This window comes from Lissotriton helveticus, chromosome 1_1 (genome assembly GCF_964261635.1).
Source record: "Lissotriton helveticus chromosome 1_1, aLisHel1.1, whole genome shotgun sequence".
Classification (NCBI taxonomy): Eukaryota; Metazoa; Chordata; class Amphibia; order Caudata; family Salamandridae; genus Lissotriton; species Lissotriton helveticus.
In genome coordinates, this window is record NC_136057.1 from 1173649178 (window position 1) to 1173671302 (window position 22125).

The following is a 22125-nucleotide window of genomic DNA, read 5'->3' on the forward strand; positions in this document are numbered from 1 at the left end:
AATTTGTGCCTGCCGTGTGATTGGCTGGTGAGCCTGGCCCAGAGTGCCTGGGCCTGCTTGTGGATTGACTGTCTGGTTTGAGTGTGACAGGGGCTGCAGAGCCCCCAGGAGGTTGTCTGAGTCAGCCCGTGGATGAAAGGCAGCATCTGCTGCCAGGGAAGTGGGTGGAGATCGCACCTGATAGTGAGTGAGGCTGTGCCTGCCACAATGCTGGCTCCACCCCCCCGCTGGGCGACTGTCACCTCTGTCCCTGATACTGACAGGACTTCCCTATAACCAGTTGTAGCTGGTTCTCACACTGCCTGCACAAAGACTTCAAAGACTTTTTTCTGTATAAGAAGGGGCTGTGTCCCCTTCCAAAAGGTTCTTGTTTCTAACTTGAATCTGTCAGGGGCATGCTGCTGCTGGGGCTCAGGGGAATCCCTGAGCCCTGCCCAGCCCCTGGACTCCTGATGGACTTGTCCTGAAACCCCTGAAGGACTATGTGGAGGACTGTGGGGGCCCTAGTGCCTGAGAGGCGCTTTACTTGTCCTTTTGCTGGACTGGTGACCTTTGGTTGCCTATAGCACTGGGAGCGCTTTATTTTCCCCTTCTAGTGCTCGAGGGAGCTTTTTCTGGACCTTCAGCGCTGGGGAGCACTGTGAATTGCCTGCAGCGCTTAAGAGCGCTTTATTTGCCTTATTCCGCTTTTCTCTGCCGCTGCCCGGGGCCTACAATCATCAGAGCCCTTGGCCGGGGATCGCCGAGAGAGACCAAAGCATCTGCGCTCCCATTGGCGGAGAGCGACGAGCCCCCTCAGTGACGCCGCGCTGGGATTGGCCCCAGCCCCGCCGCATCATCGGCAGAGCCGCGCAGCAATTGGCTGAGGCGTCAGCGTCATCGGGGGCTCGTCCCGGGAGCCGCACTGCCATTGGCAGGCTCCCGGGTGTCTGCTGAGGCCGCCATGAGGGAGTCCGACCGAGGAGTGGTGATGGCCGCTGCGGGGCTCCCGTGCCGAGAGGGAGCCCCGAGAAGAGAGGAGGAAGCGTGGCCGGCTGCTGGGGCTCCCGTGTGCTGAGGGAGCCCCAGAGAGAGAAAGAAGACAGGCGCGCCGACCCGGTGAGTGCCGTGAAGGGGAGGGGGCATCGGGGCACATTGCCGGTGCCCGCCCCTCCCCTCCAGTGGGTTGCTTGTTGTGCGCCTAGGCCCGTGGGGGCCCCCAGGGATATCGAGTCCCCGAGAGGGACTCCGCCTACCTGTGCCTGTCCGAGCCTGCGAGGCTCGACCCCAGCCTCTTCATTGTCGAGCCCCGAGAGGCTCGAGTGGCAGCTGTGTATGTAGAGCCTGAGAGAGGCTCATGGGCACTTTTAATGAGAGCCTGAGAGAGGCTCTGGGGGCATGCTTTGTTCTTTGGAGCCCGAGAGGCTCCCGCCCCTATTCTGATTTACGAGCCCAGCGAGGCTCGAGGGCCAACTTTGTGTTTAGAGCCACGGAGGCTCTAGGGGGCACATTGGTAGTCTGAGCCTGAGGGCTCCATGGGGCATATTTGTTTCATAGCCTGTGTGGCTCCCACGTTTGGGGCATGTGATGCCCAGAGCCTGTGTGGCTCCAGCGTTTGGCCATTTTTAGTTAGACGGGGCGCCGAGGCACATTGCCGGTGCCCGCCCCCTCCTGCCTGCAAAGAAGTTGTTCAGAGCCTGTGTGGCTCCAACAGTGGCGCAGTTTGCGCCTAAGGGCCCTGGCGCAGTTTTGATGATTCCCAGCTGCCCAGCAATTAGTGGGCAGCTGCACCGTTTAGGTTTTGGGATGTTCCCAGGTGCCCAGCAAGTATTGGGCACCTGCCACGTTTAGGCCCCTGACATTGAGACTCAGGGCGTCCTAGCCCCAACAAGGCCAGTTGGCCTAGGGACTGCCACAGGTGGTGGCTTATGTAAGTTTTGCGCAATTGTAGGGTTATTGCACCTCTGAATGTGTTTTCTTGCATCATGTGTTATTCCTGCACCTCTGAATGTTTTTAGACATCATGTGATTTTTGCGCTATTGTATTGTTATGGTACCTCTGAATGTATTTTTATTGCATCATGTGCTTTGTCCTTAACACCGCTGAATGTGTAGGTTTATGCATCATGTGTTTCCCTTTACTACTCCTCTGAATGTATATTTGTGCATCATGGGTAATGTGTTCTTTCCTAGACCCCTAAACGCTGTGTGATACTTAGGTGGTTGTCCTTTACTACTCCTCTGAATGTGTTTTATGCATCATGGGTAATGTGTTCTTTTCTAGACCCCTAAATGCTGTGTGATACTTAGGTGGTTGTTCTTTTTGATACAGGTGGTCCTAGTGAGGTCCTGGTTCCCTGCGTGACATTCTCCTAAGGTGTTTAGGGTTGCGTAGGTGGTACTTACCTGTTCCCAGTATTTACTGGGTGTGATTTACAACTGTTATTTTGTGCTATACTTATTCTAAGTTCTAAATTTCTATTTCTAAAAGTGTTGATTCTGACAGTGGCCCATGTGGCCCTGTCTTGTAAATAATCCCGTATGAATGTTGCCCATGCCAGTTGGCACAATGTACATGTGTGACCTTTATCTGATGTGTGTTTACAATACAAAAGTTATTTTAATATAACCTTGTGTGGAGTCCCTTTTGTGGTGTGCCTAGTATGTTGTTGCTGTTGTGTGCTGGCGCAAATGCTTTGCACATTGCCTCCGAGTTTAGCCTCACTGCTCGTGCCAAGCTACCAAGGGGGTGAGCAGGGGTTATCTTGGCGTGTGACTCCCTCGCCCTGACTAGAATGGTGGTTTCTGCCTGGCTTTGGCGTCAGCCTTAGCCTACCAGAAATAGCCAGTTCTAACAGGTATGTATTATAAAATTGAAAGCACATAGGAGAAAATGTAAGCATTTGAAAATATAGACTAGAAAAATATAAGCTGGAGTAATAAAGACTAAAATATGTACATTGCAAAATAAAAATACCTCACTACAAAAAGGTAACTGCAGTTATATCCCAAATCAATAATGTACTCCTCTAATATACTAGGAAAGGAGTTAGAACCAATTTGACTCAACATTCAGAAGAAAGTGATATTCTTGTGATATGAGAATATGTAACAAGTTAATATTATTATCAGCACATATTTTTGTACAGTATTTATTTTTCCACTTTCTACATTGTAAAGGGTTTTTTGGGGGAAAATTGTTTAAAACAATGTTTTCAAATAGAACAGAAAACATTATAGCAGTCATTAGTCTGACAGATATGTTACAATTTCGGCTATTTTGAAATGCCCGATGTAAATATATTGGTTATATTTTAAGAAGTTCCCAAGATGGCAGTGCTGCAACCCCTGAATGACTTGCAGATTACAAGTTCAGTGTATATGGTTAAAAAAACGTGCAACAAGTGGATAAACGCAGGAAAAGTGCTGTCAGAGTAGGATGAATTGTGTCTGGTCTCCATAGGTGAACGTAATTTTCATTCGAATATTGGGGGATAATGTAGCACAGGGATAATAACCATTCGGCTACGCCAGTTGTTAAACGCCCTGTTCCTCGTTTTCAGCCCCTGCCTGTGGCTTGGACCTATAACTTGGGCTTGCACCCTGTAACAACCGGTATAGCCCTCAGCAGCAGGTTATAATGCTATGGTATAGTACATAACATAAGTTATTCACATGCGCAAGCATAAACTATGGAATAAAACCCAACAGAGGTAAATAAACAAATACATTAATGAAACGTATTTCGTCGCGCGCGCTGCATCGCATTTGGCAATGCAGCGCGTGCAATGACATTTGTTTTATTTATTTATTTGTTTACTTACCTCTGTTCGGCCATATGCCATAGTTTACTAACCCCCACCCTGCTCCTCCCCCGCCCCGCACCACCGCCCCGCACAGAACTCAACAAAGCAGAAGAAATATTGATTGATTGCTATTTCCCCTGCCATGGCATTTGCAGTGTTTCCCAGAAACAATAGAGCTTTGCTATATATGAGACTCTCTGTTTGTCACTATGAACTGTGTCTCCTCTCCCTGACCTTGTATATCTGCGGACATTCAGGTGACTGCTTTAGATGGCCGCAAAGGGCATCTCTCTCCCTGTCAATTGAAATTCTTTTTTCTTGTTGCTTTATTTTCTACCTATATGTTTTTGAACATATTGCAATTGCCTAACATGCTGTGAGGACGAGAATGTCCAGTCACAGGCATACCCATTCACTGGAGAATCTTCCAAGCTTTACTTTTCTGTCAGCAAGAGAATTGCAGCCTGCTCACTGACCTTATAATCATGTTATCGGGAAATGCAAGCGCGCACTTCTGTACGATCGTCGCACTGATTCTGCACAGAGAAAAATAGGCCTCTATGTTTTCAAATGTCTGCCCTCAGGTACCAGAAAACTTACCAGCTATATTTTAAACTCATAACTTCTGAATAGGTTAGATTTGATTATCTCTTCTGCATTGAATTTGTTGTACCTTGTACGAATTTATCTTTCTTTAGTCAATAACTTGGATTATATGCCATTATTAATTTTAATGAAAGTCTGTAAACATAACAATAGCTTCTGCAACAGTTCGACAAATTAATGCATGCAGTACAATTTGTATGTGTTTTGGAATTGAGTCTAGTTTAATGAAGTGACCACATAGTAGAAGCAAAGAATATGCAGATAAATTCACTGTGTTAAAGTAATGTGTATCTGGGCCTAGTGATTTGATAACTCCTTTTCTTGTGTGGGCAAGAATTCGGAATAGCATCTCAATATTAGAAATTACCTGAGGCACTTACACAAAAGGGTAGAGGAGAACTATCTATGCTTAAGTAGCAGACAAGCGAAATCCTGATCAATAGAAAGTAAATGCTCCCCTTGGTCTCGGTAATTAATTGCAACTCCCTTTCCCATGCTAAATCCTAAATCCATGGTGCTTGGTTTACAAGAAAAATTCCATTATTATTAGTGCTTCAGCTAAACCGAATTTTGCCTCATGGAGTGCTCCCTATACCCTGTGGAATGGCCATTTTGGGAATTTTTGGACTTTGTGCAGTATTTTGGTGGTATTACTATGTGGTGACCAAAGGCTTCTGGCCGAGTATGCATTATGGAAGGTATCCTTCACTCACCTGATAACAACGGCGTTCAAAGAACACGCCCACTATCATTGCTTAATGCTGAGAAAATACTGCCTGCTCTTACACTGCTTATATACATGCAGTGCTGACTTTGTGCCTGTGTTTTCCGGGGCTCAGTGCTTTCTAAACATCAGCAAGTATTTTTCACAGTCTCCCACATGGGGGTGCTGTGTGTGTCTATATTTTTACAAGAGCACATCAATGGAGAGAATACTGATTAGTATAATTCTTAAAAAAAGTTAAAGCTAGGACAGCTAGGCGAACCCTACAGTTTGATGTGACCTGGAATAGTCCAATATGTCGACAGTAGCAGCAGGAGCTGTGGGTGGGGCCAACTGCAGAGGACATCTGTGAAATACTTTAGGCCCAGGTCCTTTCTTTTGTTGTTTTATTTATACATTAAGCTCTGTGTACATAACTCAATATTTAAACTTCACAGGAGCATGACACTGTCCTCATTAGGTCACGTACAAAAGGGTACTTAGTGAAAAAATTCACAAGTACCAGAGAAACTAAATCAGGTATGTAATTGTGACTCTATCTGAATTTATTTATAATATTTATAGCGTGCACACTCATCCCCCATGGGATATCCTGGCTTAAGACAAAGCTCTGACTAAGAAAAGCAGGGCATAGTCAGAGAAATGGCACAATACCATCAAAAGGAGCAGCTTTTACCAAGGGAAAAACCAAAATGCAGTTAGGTGAGAGATTAGGCGCAATATATAGGGGGAAGAGCATTCCAGTGAGTGGCCTTTGAATAAGCCCTTATCAAGTGTCTTTGAAAGATAATGGCCTGGTTAGATGACCGAAGTGCCCTAGAGGACTTATAGAAAGATATTCTATTCAATAGAGCCCCAGGACCAGTAGAGTAGAATGCCCAATGCATGTGACAGAGCAATTTGAAAACAGCTCTCTTGGCATGGGAAGGGAAAAATGGCGGTCGCAGTCCGTCGGGTGAGGAGGGTGTATGTAGTAGGCTTTCTAACCCACCCTGCCTCCGCCACTCTTGAAATAATGTAACCATAGGTCAAACGGTATGATCTGGATTATATCTGGGCAAATTCTCACCGATTGCTGGGCCCGGGGGAGAAACAGTGACGGAGCGGGTGTGGAGAGAGCTTCGGCATGGATGGGAGTGCCGGCTCTACTACATCGTGTCAGGACCGCACGCATACTGGGGGGAGTGCAGGTGGCGTCAGAACTAGTCAGAGGGCGGTGAGGAAAAGTGACCCTTTGCAAGTAGAGAGCAGGGGAGAGCCATGAGGTAATGGAGACGGCCGGTGAAAACTGAAGGAACCCCCGTAGCAAACATTTCAGAAGCAGATGCCCTATATGGAGAAAGTTATGAAGCATTAGTTAGGTTGGTGATAACACGGGTATTTCAAGATATGCCCTACACACAAGAACTCTGGGTGTCCTGGAGAGCCTTAACGGGGTAAGTGATGATTTTTCTACTGTTTCTAAAAGACCTTTAGGAGACAGAACTGCTAGGGCCACATACCCGAAAGTGATAAGGGCAAAAAAACTACCTTAATCACAAGGAAAGAGCCCACGTGGGAGAAGAAAATCTCCCCTCCACAACTTAAAGTCAAAAGTCACTCCATCCTTAAAGACCTACTACAAAGTCCTAATGCACAGAATGGCCTCCGGGGGGAGTGAGGTAGCCAGCAGCGGCAGTAGAAGTCTAGGAGATTCTCCAATGCTGCGTATCGGCAATCAAACAGCTGACACAAATGAAAGCAATTCGAGTATGTCAAAAAGTTGCAGCAACAATGGGGGAGTGAAATAGGGTCTGCACATGGGGTAGGGTCTATTTTTCAGGTCCCCACCCAAAATAAATATAGTGTGCTGTCTACCCAAGAGGTTAAGGGCCAATGTGAAAAAGATTCGGAAAAAGATAATGCTCTAACTCCAACAAACCCCCCACAAGGTGAGCCTTTATCTGCAAACGATCCAATGTAGAAAATCTAGATATACCATGGACATCTGTACTTATGAGCCTCCGAGAAAAATTTAAAACACGATTTGAAAAATCAGATGCTAACCAGGCTAATATCCAGGCTTCTTGCTCTGTGTTAGCGCAAAAATTAGATGATGTGGTCACTCGGACTGTGCAACTGGAGGTGGAAGTTCACTTGATGCGCAACGACATAACCAAAAACTCAAAAGGTGAAGAGGCACTGGCGAAAGAAAATGCCGCCCTCAGAGAGGAGATGGAATGAATTGAAAATCATTCTCGTAGAAACAATTTGCAATTTATCAATGTCCCGGAAGCAGTGGAAGGGTCCAATATTAAAGCTTTCTTGATAAAATTACTAAAGGAGATGGCCTTAAAAGAGAGACCGGATCTAGATCTTGACTCAGGGACCCATTCAAAAGAAAAATGCAACGGCAAAAGCCAAGGAAGATTTTGGTAATTTTTTTATCGTATGCCGTTGAAGAGATTATCTTACTGGCCGCCTTAAAAAATGGACCATACACATTCCAGGAACTGACATCAGTTCTGCCATACCACAGACCAAAAGCAGTGGGAGCTAGGGAGAAGAATGGGGGAGTTAAACGATTTAGGCGCTAAAGCCCAACTACAATTCCCAGCCATGCTTCACGTAATGTAGAACAACCCAATGTGAAACATACGATCAGTAGAAGAGGCAGAGAGTCTGATAGAAGCAATAAAAAAGGATGGGAAACCTTGAACATTAAGACCGGTGATTGATATTCTTCAGCATCAAGATGGGTTAAACCCTGCTTCGAGAATGTGCCCAATATACCGTAACTTAATGTAAATAAATGTAAATAGGAACCGTCATACAAACAACACTTTTTTGGAAAAAAAAGAAATATATAAAAAAAACACACATATTGTAATCAGAAAATAATTGTAAATAAAAATGGTGGAGTGGGTGGGGAGGGTGGTTGGGGGAGCCTCTCATCTACAACAATTTACGTGAGCAAGGTCTTACCTCCCCGGCAGTCACAACAGTCTTACGACTGATAGTAGTGGGAGGGTTCCCAAGGGGAGGGTCAAGGGTTGGTCAAGGGGTGAGGACCAGTGGGAAAAATCTAAAAATCAGTCCTCATTTCACACATTATCACACACCATCACACACTCTCCTGAGAAATATAAAGTATAGACTCCAGGGTCCTGATGTGCTAGATAAGCTAAATACTGATGACAGGGAAAGATGAAAACATTCCATGCTGTTATTAGTATGTTAACGGTTTAAGAACAAAAAGTCGACATGGCCTGGTAATGAGGTATCTTGAAGAGTCACAAGCACATATAAGTATTATTCAAAAGACTCACTTAACAGCGATAGAGAGTAGGGAGCTTTACAGAAAACAAAATTGGATAGGGAGCTTTGTATCCTCCGATCAAATGAAATACTCAAAAGGAGTGGCAAGAATTAGAAGGAAAGGCTCAGGAGTTGAGTTGATTGCTTCCAAAACCAACAGTTCAGGTAGATGGGTAATGGCCTCCCTCAGGGGCGTAGACTATGAAATCGTCTGCGTTGGGTTTTACGGCCCCAATGTCGATGACGATGACCCCCAGCACATAATAGACCGACAACTTATGGCAGCAGCAGCACCCGTAATAATAGGGATGGATTTTAATACACTGCTAGATCCAGCACTGGATAGGTCTACTAATCGGAGTAGAGTCATTCCCCAGGGGAATAAAGACAAGACAAGCCCTAAAAACTATGTTAGTTGAATTGTGTCTGGTCGACTCCTGGAGACATTTAATATCAGGTAAAAGAGCATACACGTTCCATAGCAAGAAATATCAACACTTCTCACGACTGGACTATCTATTTGTGGACAGGGAATTGGTAGGGAGCCCTAAAGAAGTGTGTATACTCGCAGGGCACATATCTGACCATGCAATGGTTAGTATCTTATCAAAGGGTCTTCAAAAAAGGAATAACCCTAGACGAACACTTAAGAGGTCCATACTGTCAGATCTTGATGTGTCTGCCCGTTTAAAGGAAGCAACTCTCTAATTTTTCCAGATTAACACCCAATCGGCCTCAATAGGAGTCATATCGGGTGCTTTTTTAGCTTACCTCAGGGTAGTATTACAAAGTTTGGTCTCCTATAAGAACAAGGTAGAAAGGGCCGACCTGGAAAAACTGGACGAGGAGATTGGTATATTAGAAGGAAGAGCGCAGCAAGATACACATAATACACAGCTCAGGGAAGAGATTCTGAAAAATCTTGAGGAGGTCAGGACAAATTACAGGATCAAATTAGATCTGAAATGTAGGGTAAGGTGGGCCAATGCTCCTATGCAACACTTTGAGTATGGGGAAAAAGCCAGTGCACTCATAGCTTGGAAGGCTAAAGCGGAGAGAAGGAGAAACCGTATTAATGAGCTGATAATGAATTAGGAGGGAACAACCACAAACAAAGAAGAGGAAATACAGGAGACTTTGGTTTCCCTCTTCTCCGAGTTATATACAGAACCTGGGCAAGCAGATGAAGAGGCATTAAAATGCTGGTTGAAAAATATAGGCCTCTCAGCTCTAACAGACGATGGTAGGAACAAGCTGGATGCCCCAATCACAGAAAGGGAAATTATAGAGCAGCTCAAGCGCATGAAAAATGGCAAAGCTGCAGGCCCAGACTCTATACCAGTTGAACTTTACAAACTGTTAATTGATGAAATTGTGCCAGAGATGAAGGCTCTCTTCAACTCAGCCTATAGAGAGGAAGGGACCACCCGAGGACTTTTAGCGAGGCCATAATAACATTGATTTTGAAACCTACAAAAGACCCGCAGAGGGTAGATTCATACTGTCCGATCTCTCTATTGAACACTGATCATAAAATATATACAGGTATTCTGGCCGGTCGCTTGACATGGTTGCCCCTAAACTAATCCATATGGATCAGAAAGGCTTTGTCCCAAAGCAACAAATACAGGACCTCACAATGTCCTTGCTCGGGACAATAGATCTGGCAGTCGCCCGATCGATCCCGTTGGCGGTAATTACAATAGACACCGCTAAGGCATTCGACTGAGTTAGTTGGGGGGTTTTATGGGGTGTGCTGGATACTATGGGCTTTTGGCCAAGATTTTATAAGAGCAATGCAAAAGCTATATGAACATCCAATGGCCAAGATCCTTATTAATGGCGCATTGACAAAAAGCTTTCAGATATACAGAGGGACTAGACACGGTTGCCCCTTTGTCCCCACTCCTTTTCGACCTATATATAGAGCCTCTAGCATACCTGTTGTGAGCAGACGAACAAATTATACCCATACACCACTGCATAGGAAAATCGCGCTATAGGTGGACGATTTAATAATATATACTTCCGATCCAACCCTTACACTAACAAGAATGGAACAACTGACAAGTGAATATGGGGCCTTCTCAGGTTATGTTATAAATTCATCCAAGGCGGAAGTGATGTTTCTGGATTGTGGAGCAGTGGGGAGGTACAAGGTGTAAGGAATTGATATATTTGGGGATAGTTTTCACTGAAAAAATTGAGGAAATCCCTTCCTATAATCTGAAGCGCGTCATGAAGGAGGTGGAGAAGCAACTAACTAGATGGAAGAAATTGCCACTCTTCATTTATGGGAGAGTGAATCTGGTTAAAATGTTTGTTTTGCCAAAGTTCACATACCTCTTCAATGGGATACCTCTGACTTTCCCAAAAGAAGAAATAAATAAAATTCAGGGAAAAATAACGAGTTTCATCTGGGCATCTAGGGGTGTACGCCTATCTTGGAAAAAATGACGGAGTATCCTTAAAAAGGGGGGTTAGCATTGCCTAACCTCAAACTGTATAGTATGGCTTTTCAATTTAAAAACATTTACATGCTGGTTGGGGAACCGTTGAGCAAAACATGGGGGTCGATATTGGGGTAAATGATTAAGGATTTAAGTCCGAAGGCTTTTTTATACAAATTTGGAGCCCACATTTTTTTTTTTAAAGTCAGACTAAAAGTCTTAAAATCAGCATTCAAATTATGGCAAACAATGAGACGACTTTTAAAGGTTGGGGATTTCCCAGATAGATTTTTCTCTTATTTTGGAATCCCTGGGAACACCAGACTGTTTGAAAGATGCTTTAAGTCTACCATTAAAACCAGCTGGAATAATTAACTCGGGGGATCTCCTATCTGCAGAAGGACTGATTTCATGGGATGTATTGAATACCAGGTCAGGTAACAAGTTATCCAGGTTTAAATAACTTCAGCTCACTTTGTGGTCTTCCACTATTGCAGAGGCGGCGGGGGGAAACTGGGACTTTGAAGTTGCATTACAGGACATAAATCCAGGCACTAATGAGGTGGCGAAATGGTATGGGCAATTCTTGGAGGCTGAAGAGGACAAACTAAAGGCTCTTTCGGACATCTGGGTAAGCACTCTGCAAGAAGACTGTATACAATCTTTGTGGATAGAATCTTTAAAAACCTTATATGCCTTTGTATCACCTGCCAATTTCAAAAGCCATCATTTTTTTGTAATCTATAGGATATATTGGACTCATCAGAGATTAGCTAAATTTGCTTTGCAACCAGTTCCCAGCTGTAAGAGGTGTAATTGTTTAAGAGCCAGCAATGTTCATGTTTTTTTTTCTTGCCCAGGAATCCAAGAATTTTGCAAGGATGTCGAAACCATTTTAAGGGCTATTTTTATCAAGAATATTGTTCTGACCAAAACGTTGGTGTTCTTTGGGGTAAATAATGCATCCTGGCAGGTATTGAATAGCATGCAAAGGGGGCTAGTATTGTACTTGCTCCTTCTGGCGAGAAGAGAGATTTGTAAAAGATGGTTGGACCCTTTGGCCAACACCCAATAGCATGGTTAAACTCAATAAAGTGGGCATGTGAACTAGATATTAAATGTAATCCAAGTAGGCCAAAAGAGATATGGAAGGACTACGTGACATGGTCAAAATAGGATTTTAATTTTAAAGTAGGTCGGGCTGGCTACCAATCGGATATATGGTCCAATGATTACATCATGCCATGGGCTCGGTGGAGGTAGACTCAGTTTCTGCTCCTCTCCTCAAAGATGTGTGCCAGGGTGGCTTGGAGTCTAAAACTGCATGGACCAAGGACAGATCGAGGGTACACCCAAACGGTTCAGAATGCAGCAGTCATGGTGAAATGAGGACCAAAAAAAAAAATTTGGCATGGGCAGCCAATTTTGAGAGTTCAGACTGGCCGATGCAGAGGTCCTAGCAGGAAGGTCACAGATCAGGCATGCAGTCATATTTTGAATGCTTTGCAAGTGAGTGAAAAGGTAGTCGGCCATCCCTACAGATAAAGCATTAACATTATCAAATCGAAAACAGATGAGTGCCTGTATTATAGTTTTACTCCAGTATGTTTTAAGCTAATTAAAAATACTGCCCAATAAACACATGATGCCAACACAGCTTCCATACACAGCACGGACCTAGTCTTTCATAGAAAAAGAAATACCAGTCAGAAAGCTTAGGTTCTAAGCTCCTTTTTAAGACTTCAGGACAGGGCGTAAAGAAACTGGCCACCAAGAGTTATTCCAAATACTATTAACCTTCCCAAATAATAGGATCTCAGATTTCCCTCCATTGAACTTTAGACAGTGCAAGCACATACAGCCCACTACTTTGTAAGGCATCTCAATAGATTGACTCTTGTTTCTTCACAGTTCTCATCAATGGACAAAGTTAACTGGGTTTCATCTGCATACAAATTAATACCAAATTCCCACACTCTGACAATGCCAACCAGAGGAGACATATAGACATTAAAGAGCATAGGACTTAAAGCAATGAGACCATAAAAGCATGCCATTGAAATGAGCTGTCTGTGGGTGAAACAGAAAGAAGAAAATCAGACGGAAAAGAGTGAAAAAGCTATGCAAGGTTTTTGGAGAAAAGGGTCCATAAAACCTGCTCTCCTCCACTCACCGAACTGCATCATAAAATCTGCCACAGCAAAGCTATCTCTCACATCTGATAAGATCCTATGAAACGCATGGATAACACTATCAGAGAACACTAAATGGACAACACAACCATCTGCATTTCAATAAAGCTTTTAAGCCATATATGCTCAAGGAAGCAATCATTTTGCACTAAAACTCCCTTCTTCTACATGAAGGGACCCATCACCCCCAAACAGCTGCTCACAGGACTCCACAATGCATTATCTAAACAGATGATGAAACACAGTTTTTAGTTGCCTATTTTAATTTCCACTTCCTTCAAACTGAGATCTCCCATGAGTCCCCAAACAATGATTTATATGTGCTGCTGGGCAGCCTCAAGGCGACATGCTGGAGATTTACAACACAAATAAATTGTGAAATAATTAACCAGCAGCTACTTTGGCACATTAAATGAAAGACAGTAGTATAATATAATGGAAATATTGTAGATTGTATTCATAGCATGAGCCGCAAATAAAAAAGGTCTTTAAGTATACAACACACTATTATGTAGTTCCTACAAATCTATATAGGATCTGCGCATTTAGACAACATAAACTGTGGGATCGGTGTCCAGGCTGATTCCAGAAACCCCCATCGGATATGTTTACCTGTATACCAGCTACGTCACAGTGCCATTATAACCTCCTCCTACAAAGGAGCAAATAATTTCTGGCAACTATCGAAAATGACAACCCTGTCCCGAAAGGGATCGTGGAAACAGTACAGTAATTTTCGCTCAGTCACTCATGCTCACTTTGCCTCAGAGGGATACACAGAATAAACAATGGGGACGTTTCCAACAAGCATTTATTGAACCAGCGACATTCTTGTGTAAAATATGTGTGCTGCTACAACCATATGACAGAAATAGATGTATACTGATATAAGCACCAATAGAGTAAATAGATGGTAGAATTCTACCATAATGCTAAAACAGTGGATATATGCTGGCAAATGAATACATGACAGTACTAATGAGTACTCCTATAATTCTAATCCTAACTAGATGTACCTAAGTGTACCTAGCATGTATGCAGGTGTATAGCCAAGAATCCCCCTAGGATAGAGAAAAAAACATTACCTGATGTGGGAGAGCAAAGGTCCTCATCTTGGCCTTCCAGAAGGACACCCTGCAAGGGATGTCAGACCACTGCGTGCTGGAGTGTCTGCATACAGGAACCTCATTGTCTCGTGTCAGTGTGTCAGCATGAAAGACTTCTCCTCTGCCTGCCCCAGCAAAGATACGATGCTTATATACCCTGCAAGGGACCCTCAGGGGTTCTACCTTGCTGTGTCATGTCGGTCGAGGGTAACGAAAGGGATGACCCTAATACATAGTTATTATGCAGAAGATGCATAAGATGGTAGTCCTGCTGTGATTCTGAGAATCCTCATGCATAATAAATGAGTCTAGTTTTCGGAGAAAACCAAACAACATTTATGAAGCACCTAACTAGGTAAAAGGTCAGCACAAACCCGTTATTTAGTACAATGGCATGGTAAATGTAGGTGAAAGGTTAGATGACTACTCAGGCCTATATTGGGGTACGTTACAAATCATAACAACACTATCAAGTAACACACGCCATCCAACACTGTTGTGCCTTAACACACATCACACACTTTTCCAACACCAGAAGACATGAAGGCAGAACTCTTATCTTACATCAAACACCGCCTAAATAGACGGAAGTAAGACCTCATGCACCCACCAGCTGTATAACACATAAACAGCTACAGTTTAATTAACACATTTGCTGAACAAACATACCTAAAAAAGTGATCCAGCACCTAGCCTCATCCTGTAAACTTTTAACCCACTATTTTTTGACCATTCACCATATGCACATTCCTACCCCGCCTCCCAACAGGTCACCTGCACAAAATGTACAGAGTCTCGTAAACAGAGAACAATTTTGAAAACTAACCCTGGACTGCCAAAAGTCTTTGATGTCATAGTAATGTGCAAAGACGCTCCGGACACACAGGTATGTTTCAAACTCTATACTTTGTTTAGCGTGGTGTGGAAGTTGAAACATTTTATGTAATTTTAACCTCATAATGATATAGAAATGTGCTTAAACTTTAACATAGAAAATGCATATCAAAATAGTGGTTAAAAAATTTGCTTTTATTAAATGTGCAAAAAGTGAAAATGCTGCTTATTTCTACGGAAAGCTCCCATTTTTATCAATCTTTCACTCTTAATCCTCAATATTTTCTTGATTCTTTCCTATCCTTTTAAGAAAATAAATAAATGACTTGTGGTAAAGGATGATTTAATGTTATAACTGAACAGTAGAACTTGACATCTTCGTGAAATATTCTGTTTGCCGCAAAATGTATTTTTATTTCCTCACACCATATGACTTCATTATATTTTAGATAGGTAACTCTGCCACATGCTTCTAACGAACAACTATATTAATGAAAAAAATGCTTGCTATAGATTTAAATTCCATGATCTAACCAGGAACATGCTACATATTAATGTTTCATTTCATTGACCAGCTCATGGTTACACAAAGGGACACAAAATACTTAACATAGGAGCTTGCCAAAGTTCTCATGAGAACCTTTCTAGATGTCTTTTTGTAATACCCTATAGCCACATTCAAATAACTACATGTCAAAATGCCCGTTTACCGTGGGAATCGAGGAAAAAGACGAGAGACCGCGAATTAAGGAAAAAGATGACAGACCATCAGAAGATCCTTTTCTATTGGTTATAAAGGATTCAACATTCATAGTTGGAAACTTGTTTTAAGCTTTTTAAATAGTATGTGTTCCTAGCTAAAGAGTTAAGGCATCTATGCAACCCTAACCTGCCATGTCAGTTAGCACTTTGTTGTGCTAGCTTAAATTGCCATAAACTACTGCTAACTGATTTTCTTTGTTGTCCTTACGCTTTGTGAGGAGACTTTCTATTTTCATGCTGATCATAGATACTACTGTGATTAAATCCTTTTACCTGTTTTAACGGTTGCTACTGCAGCTGTTAGGGAACTCGGCTGAATTTGCAGTACTTGGCTTTATGGGGAGTTCGACCTTTACAAAGTTATTAGTCTTTTGCTGCTAAGTTGACTTGCTCTTTTCTAAAGAATAATTCTTTGTGGGTTCTTGCTAGACTAGGTTAGGTCCTTTAGGTTAAGATATGGACTAATTCCTTTATGGAACAAGTAGTTGTTTTGTATGCTTGTTCTAACCAAAGGTTCTCTATATTTCTGTAAATGGATTTATTTGGCTAACCTACATAAAAAGACCAAAATACAGACTAATCTATTAGAGAGAAAATAAACTTTTAAAGCTTCATCAAATCTCTCATTATTGACTGAACATCAAATGCTGGAGACATTGTTTATTTTAGAGATGTGTTTGGGTTGTGCTCCATTCTAATACAGTGATACCAAAGGGGATAATGGACAGAGCGTTTGAGCAAATCAAACACTCACCCCCAGTCAACTGATCTGGGTTTAATCCATTATTAGTTTTTTAGCTCACTCCACCACCCCAGTTCAGACATGGCCATATGCAAATCAGTCTGGCCCTGTGCCTCATGTGAACAGTACAGCCCGAACTGCCAAGCCATGTCTTCCCTGGACCGGAAACAAGCAACCTGGGAGCAGTTTCTGGCTAATCAGCCGTCATCAGTCAGGCTAGCTTGAACCCAGTGGCAAAGTGAGCAAGGGACCCACGCCTAGGCATAACCTACCAACTTAGAGCGATCAAAGCTATACCAAAGGGGATGATGGACAGAGCGTTTGAGCAAATCAAACACTCACCCCCAGTCAACTGATCTGGGTTCAATCCATTATCATTCTTTAGCTCACTCCACCACCCCAGTTCAGACATGGCCATATGCAAATCAGTCTGACCCTGTGCCTCATGGGAACAGTACAGCCCGAACTGCCAAGTCATGTCTTCCCTGGACCGGAAACAAGCATACTGGGAGCGGTTTTTGGCTGATCAGCCATCATCAGCCAGGCTAGCTTGAATCCAGAGGCAAAGTGAGCAAGGGACCCACCTCTGGGCATACCCAGCCAACTTAGGGCGAACAAAGAGATACCAAAGGGGATGATGGACGGAGCGTTTGAGCAAATCAAACACGAAACCGGTCCCAGGATGCTTGTTTCCGGTCCAGGGAAGACATGGCTTGGCAGTTCGGGCTGGACTGTTCCCATGACGCACAGGGTCCGACTGATTTGCATATGGCCATGTCAGAACTGGGGTGGTGGAGTGAGCTGAAGAATGATGATGGATTAAACCCAGATCAGTTGACTGGGGTGAATGTTTAATTTGCTCAAGCGCCCCGTCCATCTTCCCCTTTGGTATCGCTCCATTCTAATAAAGTGGCAAAGATTAATTGGCCTGAAAAGTTGTGGAAACTATAGGTTCACTTAGCAAGTTTAATGTGGAGCTACATATAACATTTTTATGAGATTTCCACGCTCCCAGTGGTATAACTCAACCAGAAGCGTGAATGAACAACAGCAACTGCCATTCCCTCACTTCAAAAACAACTATTCCAATACCTGTATCATCCCCCAACAATCTAATGTGGAATCTGTAAACTAGACCCAACACATCATAACCTTCACACAACAAACCAAAAACAAAGATCCAACATAATAACACACTGTCAAGCGTATATACACTAAGAACATATTATAACATATGCATAAAAAATTACATGAAAGAAAATGTCTTAAAAACTAATACGTATTCAGGTAAGAAAATAGATTACACAATAGATTTCTTCAGACATTTGATAGAATGTTTTAATTACACAAGAAATCTCACAATTTTCTAGGAGCTTTCCTTTCAGCAGACAACTTCAGACATCTGCTTCCCTTAGCCATTCCCTTCAACTCAACATCAGGTTTGAATAAGGCAGATGCTGTTGTCCTGTCTCCCTGCCGGTGACAGGACAACAGCATCTGCCATTAGCTCACTTCAAAAACTAACATTCAAATACCACATCATCCCCCAACAATCCAATCTGGAATTAACAATCTAGACACAACACGATGTCTGACTGTATGCTATACTAATTGTTTCAACCAGTGCTTTAAATGGACAGGTACTGTCCAGTACTAAGAACCTGCACTTCTTTCATTTTAAAAGGCGAGTCTTAACACTGCTGCAATAATGGAAGAGTATCAGTACTTTTCAGGAACATACATGTTCTCTAAATAGTGAGTGCCCACACTTCCATATTCCCATTTAAAGAAGTGGTTCTAACAGCCCTGCCATGTACCTCGCATCAGGGGTTAGACTAACGCATTTTAGTGTGGTGGTCCACATCACTGCACTTAAAATGCATAGTCACGCATGAGCACCCATCCACACCCCTGACAGCCATTTTAAAGACACCAGTTACCAGCTCTAATCTGAGACCGAGCACAGTGTGGCCTGATCATGTGACATCACGTGCACCCACTGTAAACGTGCAGAAGGCAGTGGAGATAGGTAACTTGCTTTATTCCTTCTCCCCAGCCGTAACTGCCAAAACTCGAATCCCCGCTCCCACACCGCATTCCAGGTTCCACGCAGGGAACCACGAGAACACCGTTCTAACCCAACACACACCTATTGCCTCATCAGGAAGTCAGGCTCAGTGCAAAGCTGCCAATTTCGTTGAAAAGTAATCAAAAAGGGGGAGGGAGGGTAACAGGAGTTTCACGCTTGCTTGTAGCAAGTCGAGAAGCAAGCACAGGGACATGCTTTCCTTTCAATTCAGCAGAAAGGACAAGCAGATTTGCAGACAGAAACGAAGAGACGTAAGGGCCTCTGTTTATAGTGACTTTCTTGAAAAGTGTCCAGCTCAATTAAAATGTAAACAATGGAAGTGACACCTTTTCTTTGAAGTCTTGCTGTGGTTCGGGCAGACTCTCAGCCAAACACCAAAAGTGCCTCTTTGTCAGGTGCTTCTATGCCTCCAGTTCTCATGCTTTTCTGATACCAACCCTTCCCTTTGCTTTTTGGACACCGGTGTGTCAGTGTCGAAGTGCTCTGTGTTGTGCTACTGGTGGGGAGTGGGGAGATACAGAATGGTGCTCTAAAGGCATACAGGGAAGCGTTGTGATGGCACAGGCTCCCTGAAGGCATTTGAGCTCTCTGACCGGCAGAGTCGACTTGAGTGTGTGCACTGGAGGAGGGGAAGGCAGGAACTGAGTGCCAGGAACTCTCACTGTTGCACTTTAATGTTGGTAAGTGCTTGTGGAAGTCTATGATTGCTTGATTTTTGCTCAGGAGAAAGTGTCACTCATACTCCTTGAATGTCACTCATTATTATACTGAAATTATGACAATGTCACACATAAGCAATCTGAAACATTGGCATTATGTTCTAAATTGCAGGAGATTTAGGATAGGAATCCCACATAAAAAAACGTAATATTCACCGGTTTTAAATTTTAGTGTCCCTCTGTTACTGGAACAGCAAACGAATTGTCACCTTGAGGAGACGGCCGGACTCCCATAAATATTCATAATATCTCCCAGGACACGCAATTCTAGGTCACTCTTTCGCGCACTCCTAATTTTTTTCACACAGGCCACAAAGAGTTTCTTGAGGCCCCGACATTTATAATATGTTAACCCGAAAAGCTAATGCATGTGCGCTTACCGGTTTCCCTGGAGATCTGCGTGAAGGCTTCCACTCCGCTCTCGCCGTAGTTTCCCTCCGACGCCAGCGTGGACACGTAATTCCATCCGAGGGCTGTCACGATGTCGACCATGGCTTGGGCTTGGTATGAGTCCGGCGGAACCACCCGGGAGAAAAAGTCATACCTGGTGTTGTCACTGAGCTCGGGCGCCGTTGATGCATAGCTGATTTGAGGTATCTAAAAAGAGAATGTTAGGTTAATCTCGTTAAATATACATCTTGCCCAAACAAAATAATTTATAGTTCTTTCAGGGAAGAGTCAAAATAAAGGCAATGTTCACAGTTGCAGAAAAATATTGTTTGACATAAAAAAAAAAAGCATACATACTCATGATATACAGTGGTAATAAACGTGTCTTCAAAACAAATGTATTTTCTTGACAATACACCCAACATAAGGAAAAATAATGGCTGGATTTTTAAATGAATTTGTACTAATTTCGTCTAAAAATTCCGTAACTCATCACTGTCTGAGATGCAGAGGAAACAGACGGCTCCATGCCACCGGGAAACCACTTTTCCACTCCTGGGACTTTGCTTTTGCATATCAGTGCATTTTGGGAGTTGTAGTGTTGTGTCATTTTAGTACAACCATTTCAATCAACACACCTGATAACTATGATATGTATAAACGAAGTCCCGGGATGGAAAATGACTTGGACCTATGATATGGAAGTCTGGGGGCCTTATATAAACTTCTTATGCAATTCCATAGTGGCAGGAACTCCTATTTCTGAGACTTGGAAAGGGGCAGATATTGTAACCATTTTTAAAAAAAGGGGATCGTTATGACCCAGCCAATTACCAACCAATTAGTTTAATTGATCTTTTACAGAAAGTTTTTGCCAGACATATTTTAAACATACTTTTAGGATGGATGGAGGAGACTCAGATATTGTCTAAATACCAGGCCGGGTTCCGAACAAAAATTAGCACTGTGGACCAAGTATTTAGGTTCACATGCATTTGTTGGAAATACATTAATATAAGGAAGGGCAGTCTGTACGTTGCTTTTATGGATCTGAGGGCCGCCTTCGACCTCGTCCCTCGTACCCTCTTGTGGGACACACTAAGAAACATGGGGGTCCCAGGCGAACTTCTTGTAGAATTGATCAGACTTCATACGGGAATTATGCCAAAGTGAGATGGGGGAAGGGTGGGAAAGTCACAAAGGCCATACCCGTGAGACGGGCGTGCGCCAAGGCTGCGTGTTGGCGCCTATGCTCTTCTCGCTGTATGTTAATGATATACCTACATACCTGGGAGGTTGTCGCCATGACTCCCCGAAATTGGGAAATGAAGCGATCACGGCATTATTATTTGCCGATGATACAATCCTCATTTCTCAGACTCCGAAGGGACTCCAAAATCTGGTGAACTCATTTCATAGCTATTGTGTGGAAAAGGGTCTCGAAATCAACTCATCCAAAACTAAATATATGGCCATCAATCCGCAAAAATCATTTAAGAAGAATTTGGCCTTAAACAATCAAAAACTAGAATACGTGGGGAGCTTTAATTATCTAGGTATTACGTTGGATAGTAATCTATCGTGGAAGGGGCATCTGGAAAAAAGTAGACTATCTTTTAAACAAAACTCGATGCCTATCTTAAAAGTACATGGTGGGAGCCTTTCCAAGACTATTACACCAGCCTTGGAGGTGTTTAAGGCCAAGGCCCAATCAGCGGCACTTTATGGTGCCGAGGTTTGGGGGCCTTCCTGTAAGAGGAATTTTGAACGGGATGAAAATAATTTTATACGTAGGTTACTTAAAATTCCGATCAGAACTCCCCTAGTTCCAGTGTTTCTGGATATTGATATTAAACGTACAGATTACCAAGCTACCTTAAGGCCTTTACTTTATTGGGTAAGGATATGGACTACCCCGGAGTTGTGTAACTATAGAAGCGGTTTAATAGAAGTCATGCAGATTGATGAGTACAAAAACATTGAATGGTTAAAACATATTTCACTTTGGTGCATTAGGCTAGGGCTGTCCCATTTCTGGGAAGATCCTCTGAGCATGACACCTTCTTGCAAAAAGCTTCTAAAGTTAACCTTCTGGTCTCACATCAATAGCGAAAGATTGTATAGTTCATCATTTGGTACCTTGACCCAGAAGTTTCTGACTGTAAAGGATAGTGCTTATTTTGAACCTTTCATGAACGAGATAGGACCACCATTAGCAAAATCTTTATATCTGCAATTTAGATACGGGGTCCTGCAGATGAATGTTAATACATGTAGGTGGGGGCGCAACAAGGAGACTGATCTTTGTATGCTCTGCTCACAAAAGGCGAAAGAGGATGATGCACATTTACTTTTCTTTTGCCCGGTCTATAAGTCTCCAAGGGCTCGATGGATCAGACCCTTATGCAAAAATGTGGGCGTATGGTCCT

The 22125-nt window shown here is 43.1% G+C and overlaps 1 protein-coding gene across 2 annotated transcripts in view; it reads right to left on the reverse strand.

Moving 5' to 3' along the window:
- Positions 1 to 19904, reverse strand: part of GRM8 (glutamate metabotropic receptor 8) — a 1898542-nt gene extending 1878638 nt beyond the window's left edge. For both annotated transcript variants that reach the window (XM_078679089.1, XM_078679093.1), the window contains exon 1: positions 19687 to 19904. In XM_078679089.1, coding sequence (XP_078535215.1) covers positions 19687 to 19798 — 112 coding nt within the window. In that variant the 5' untranslated portion in view covers positions 19799 to 19904. The remainder of the gene's footprint in view (positions 1 to 19686) is intronic.
- Positions 19905 to 22125: the final 2221 nt, after the last annotated feature.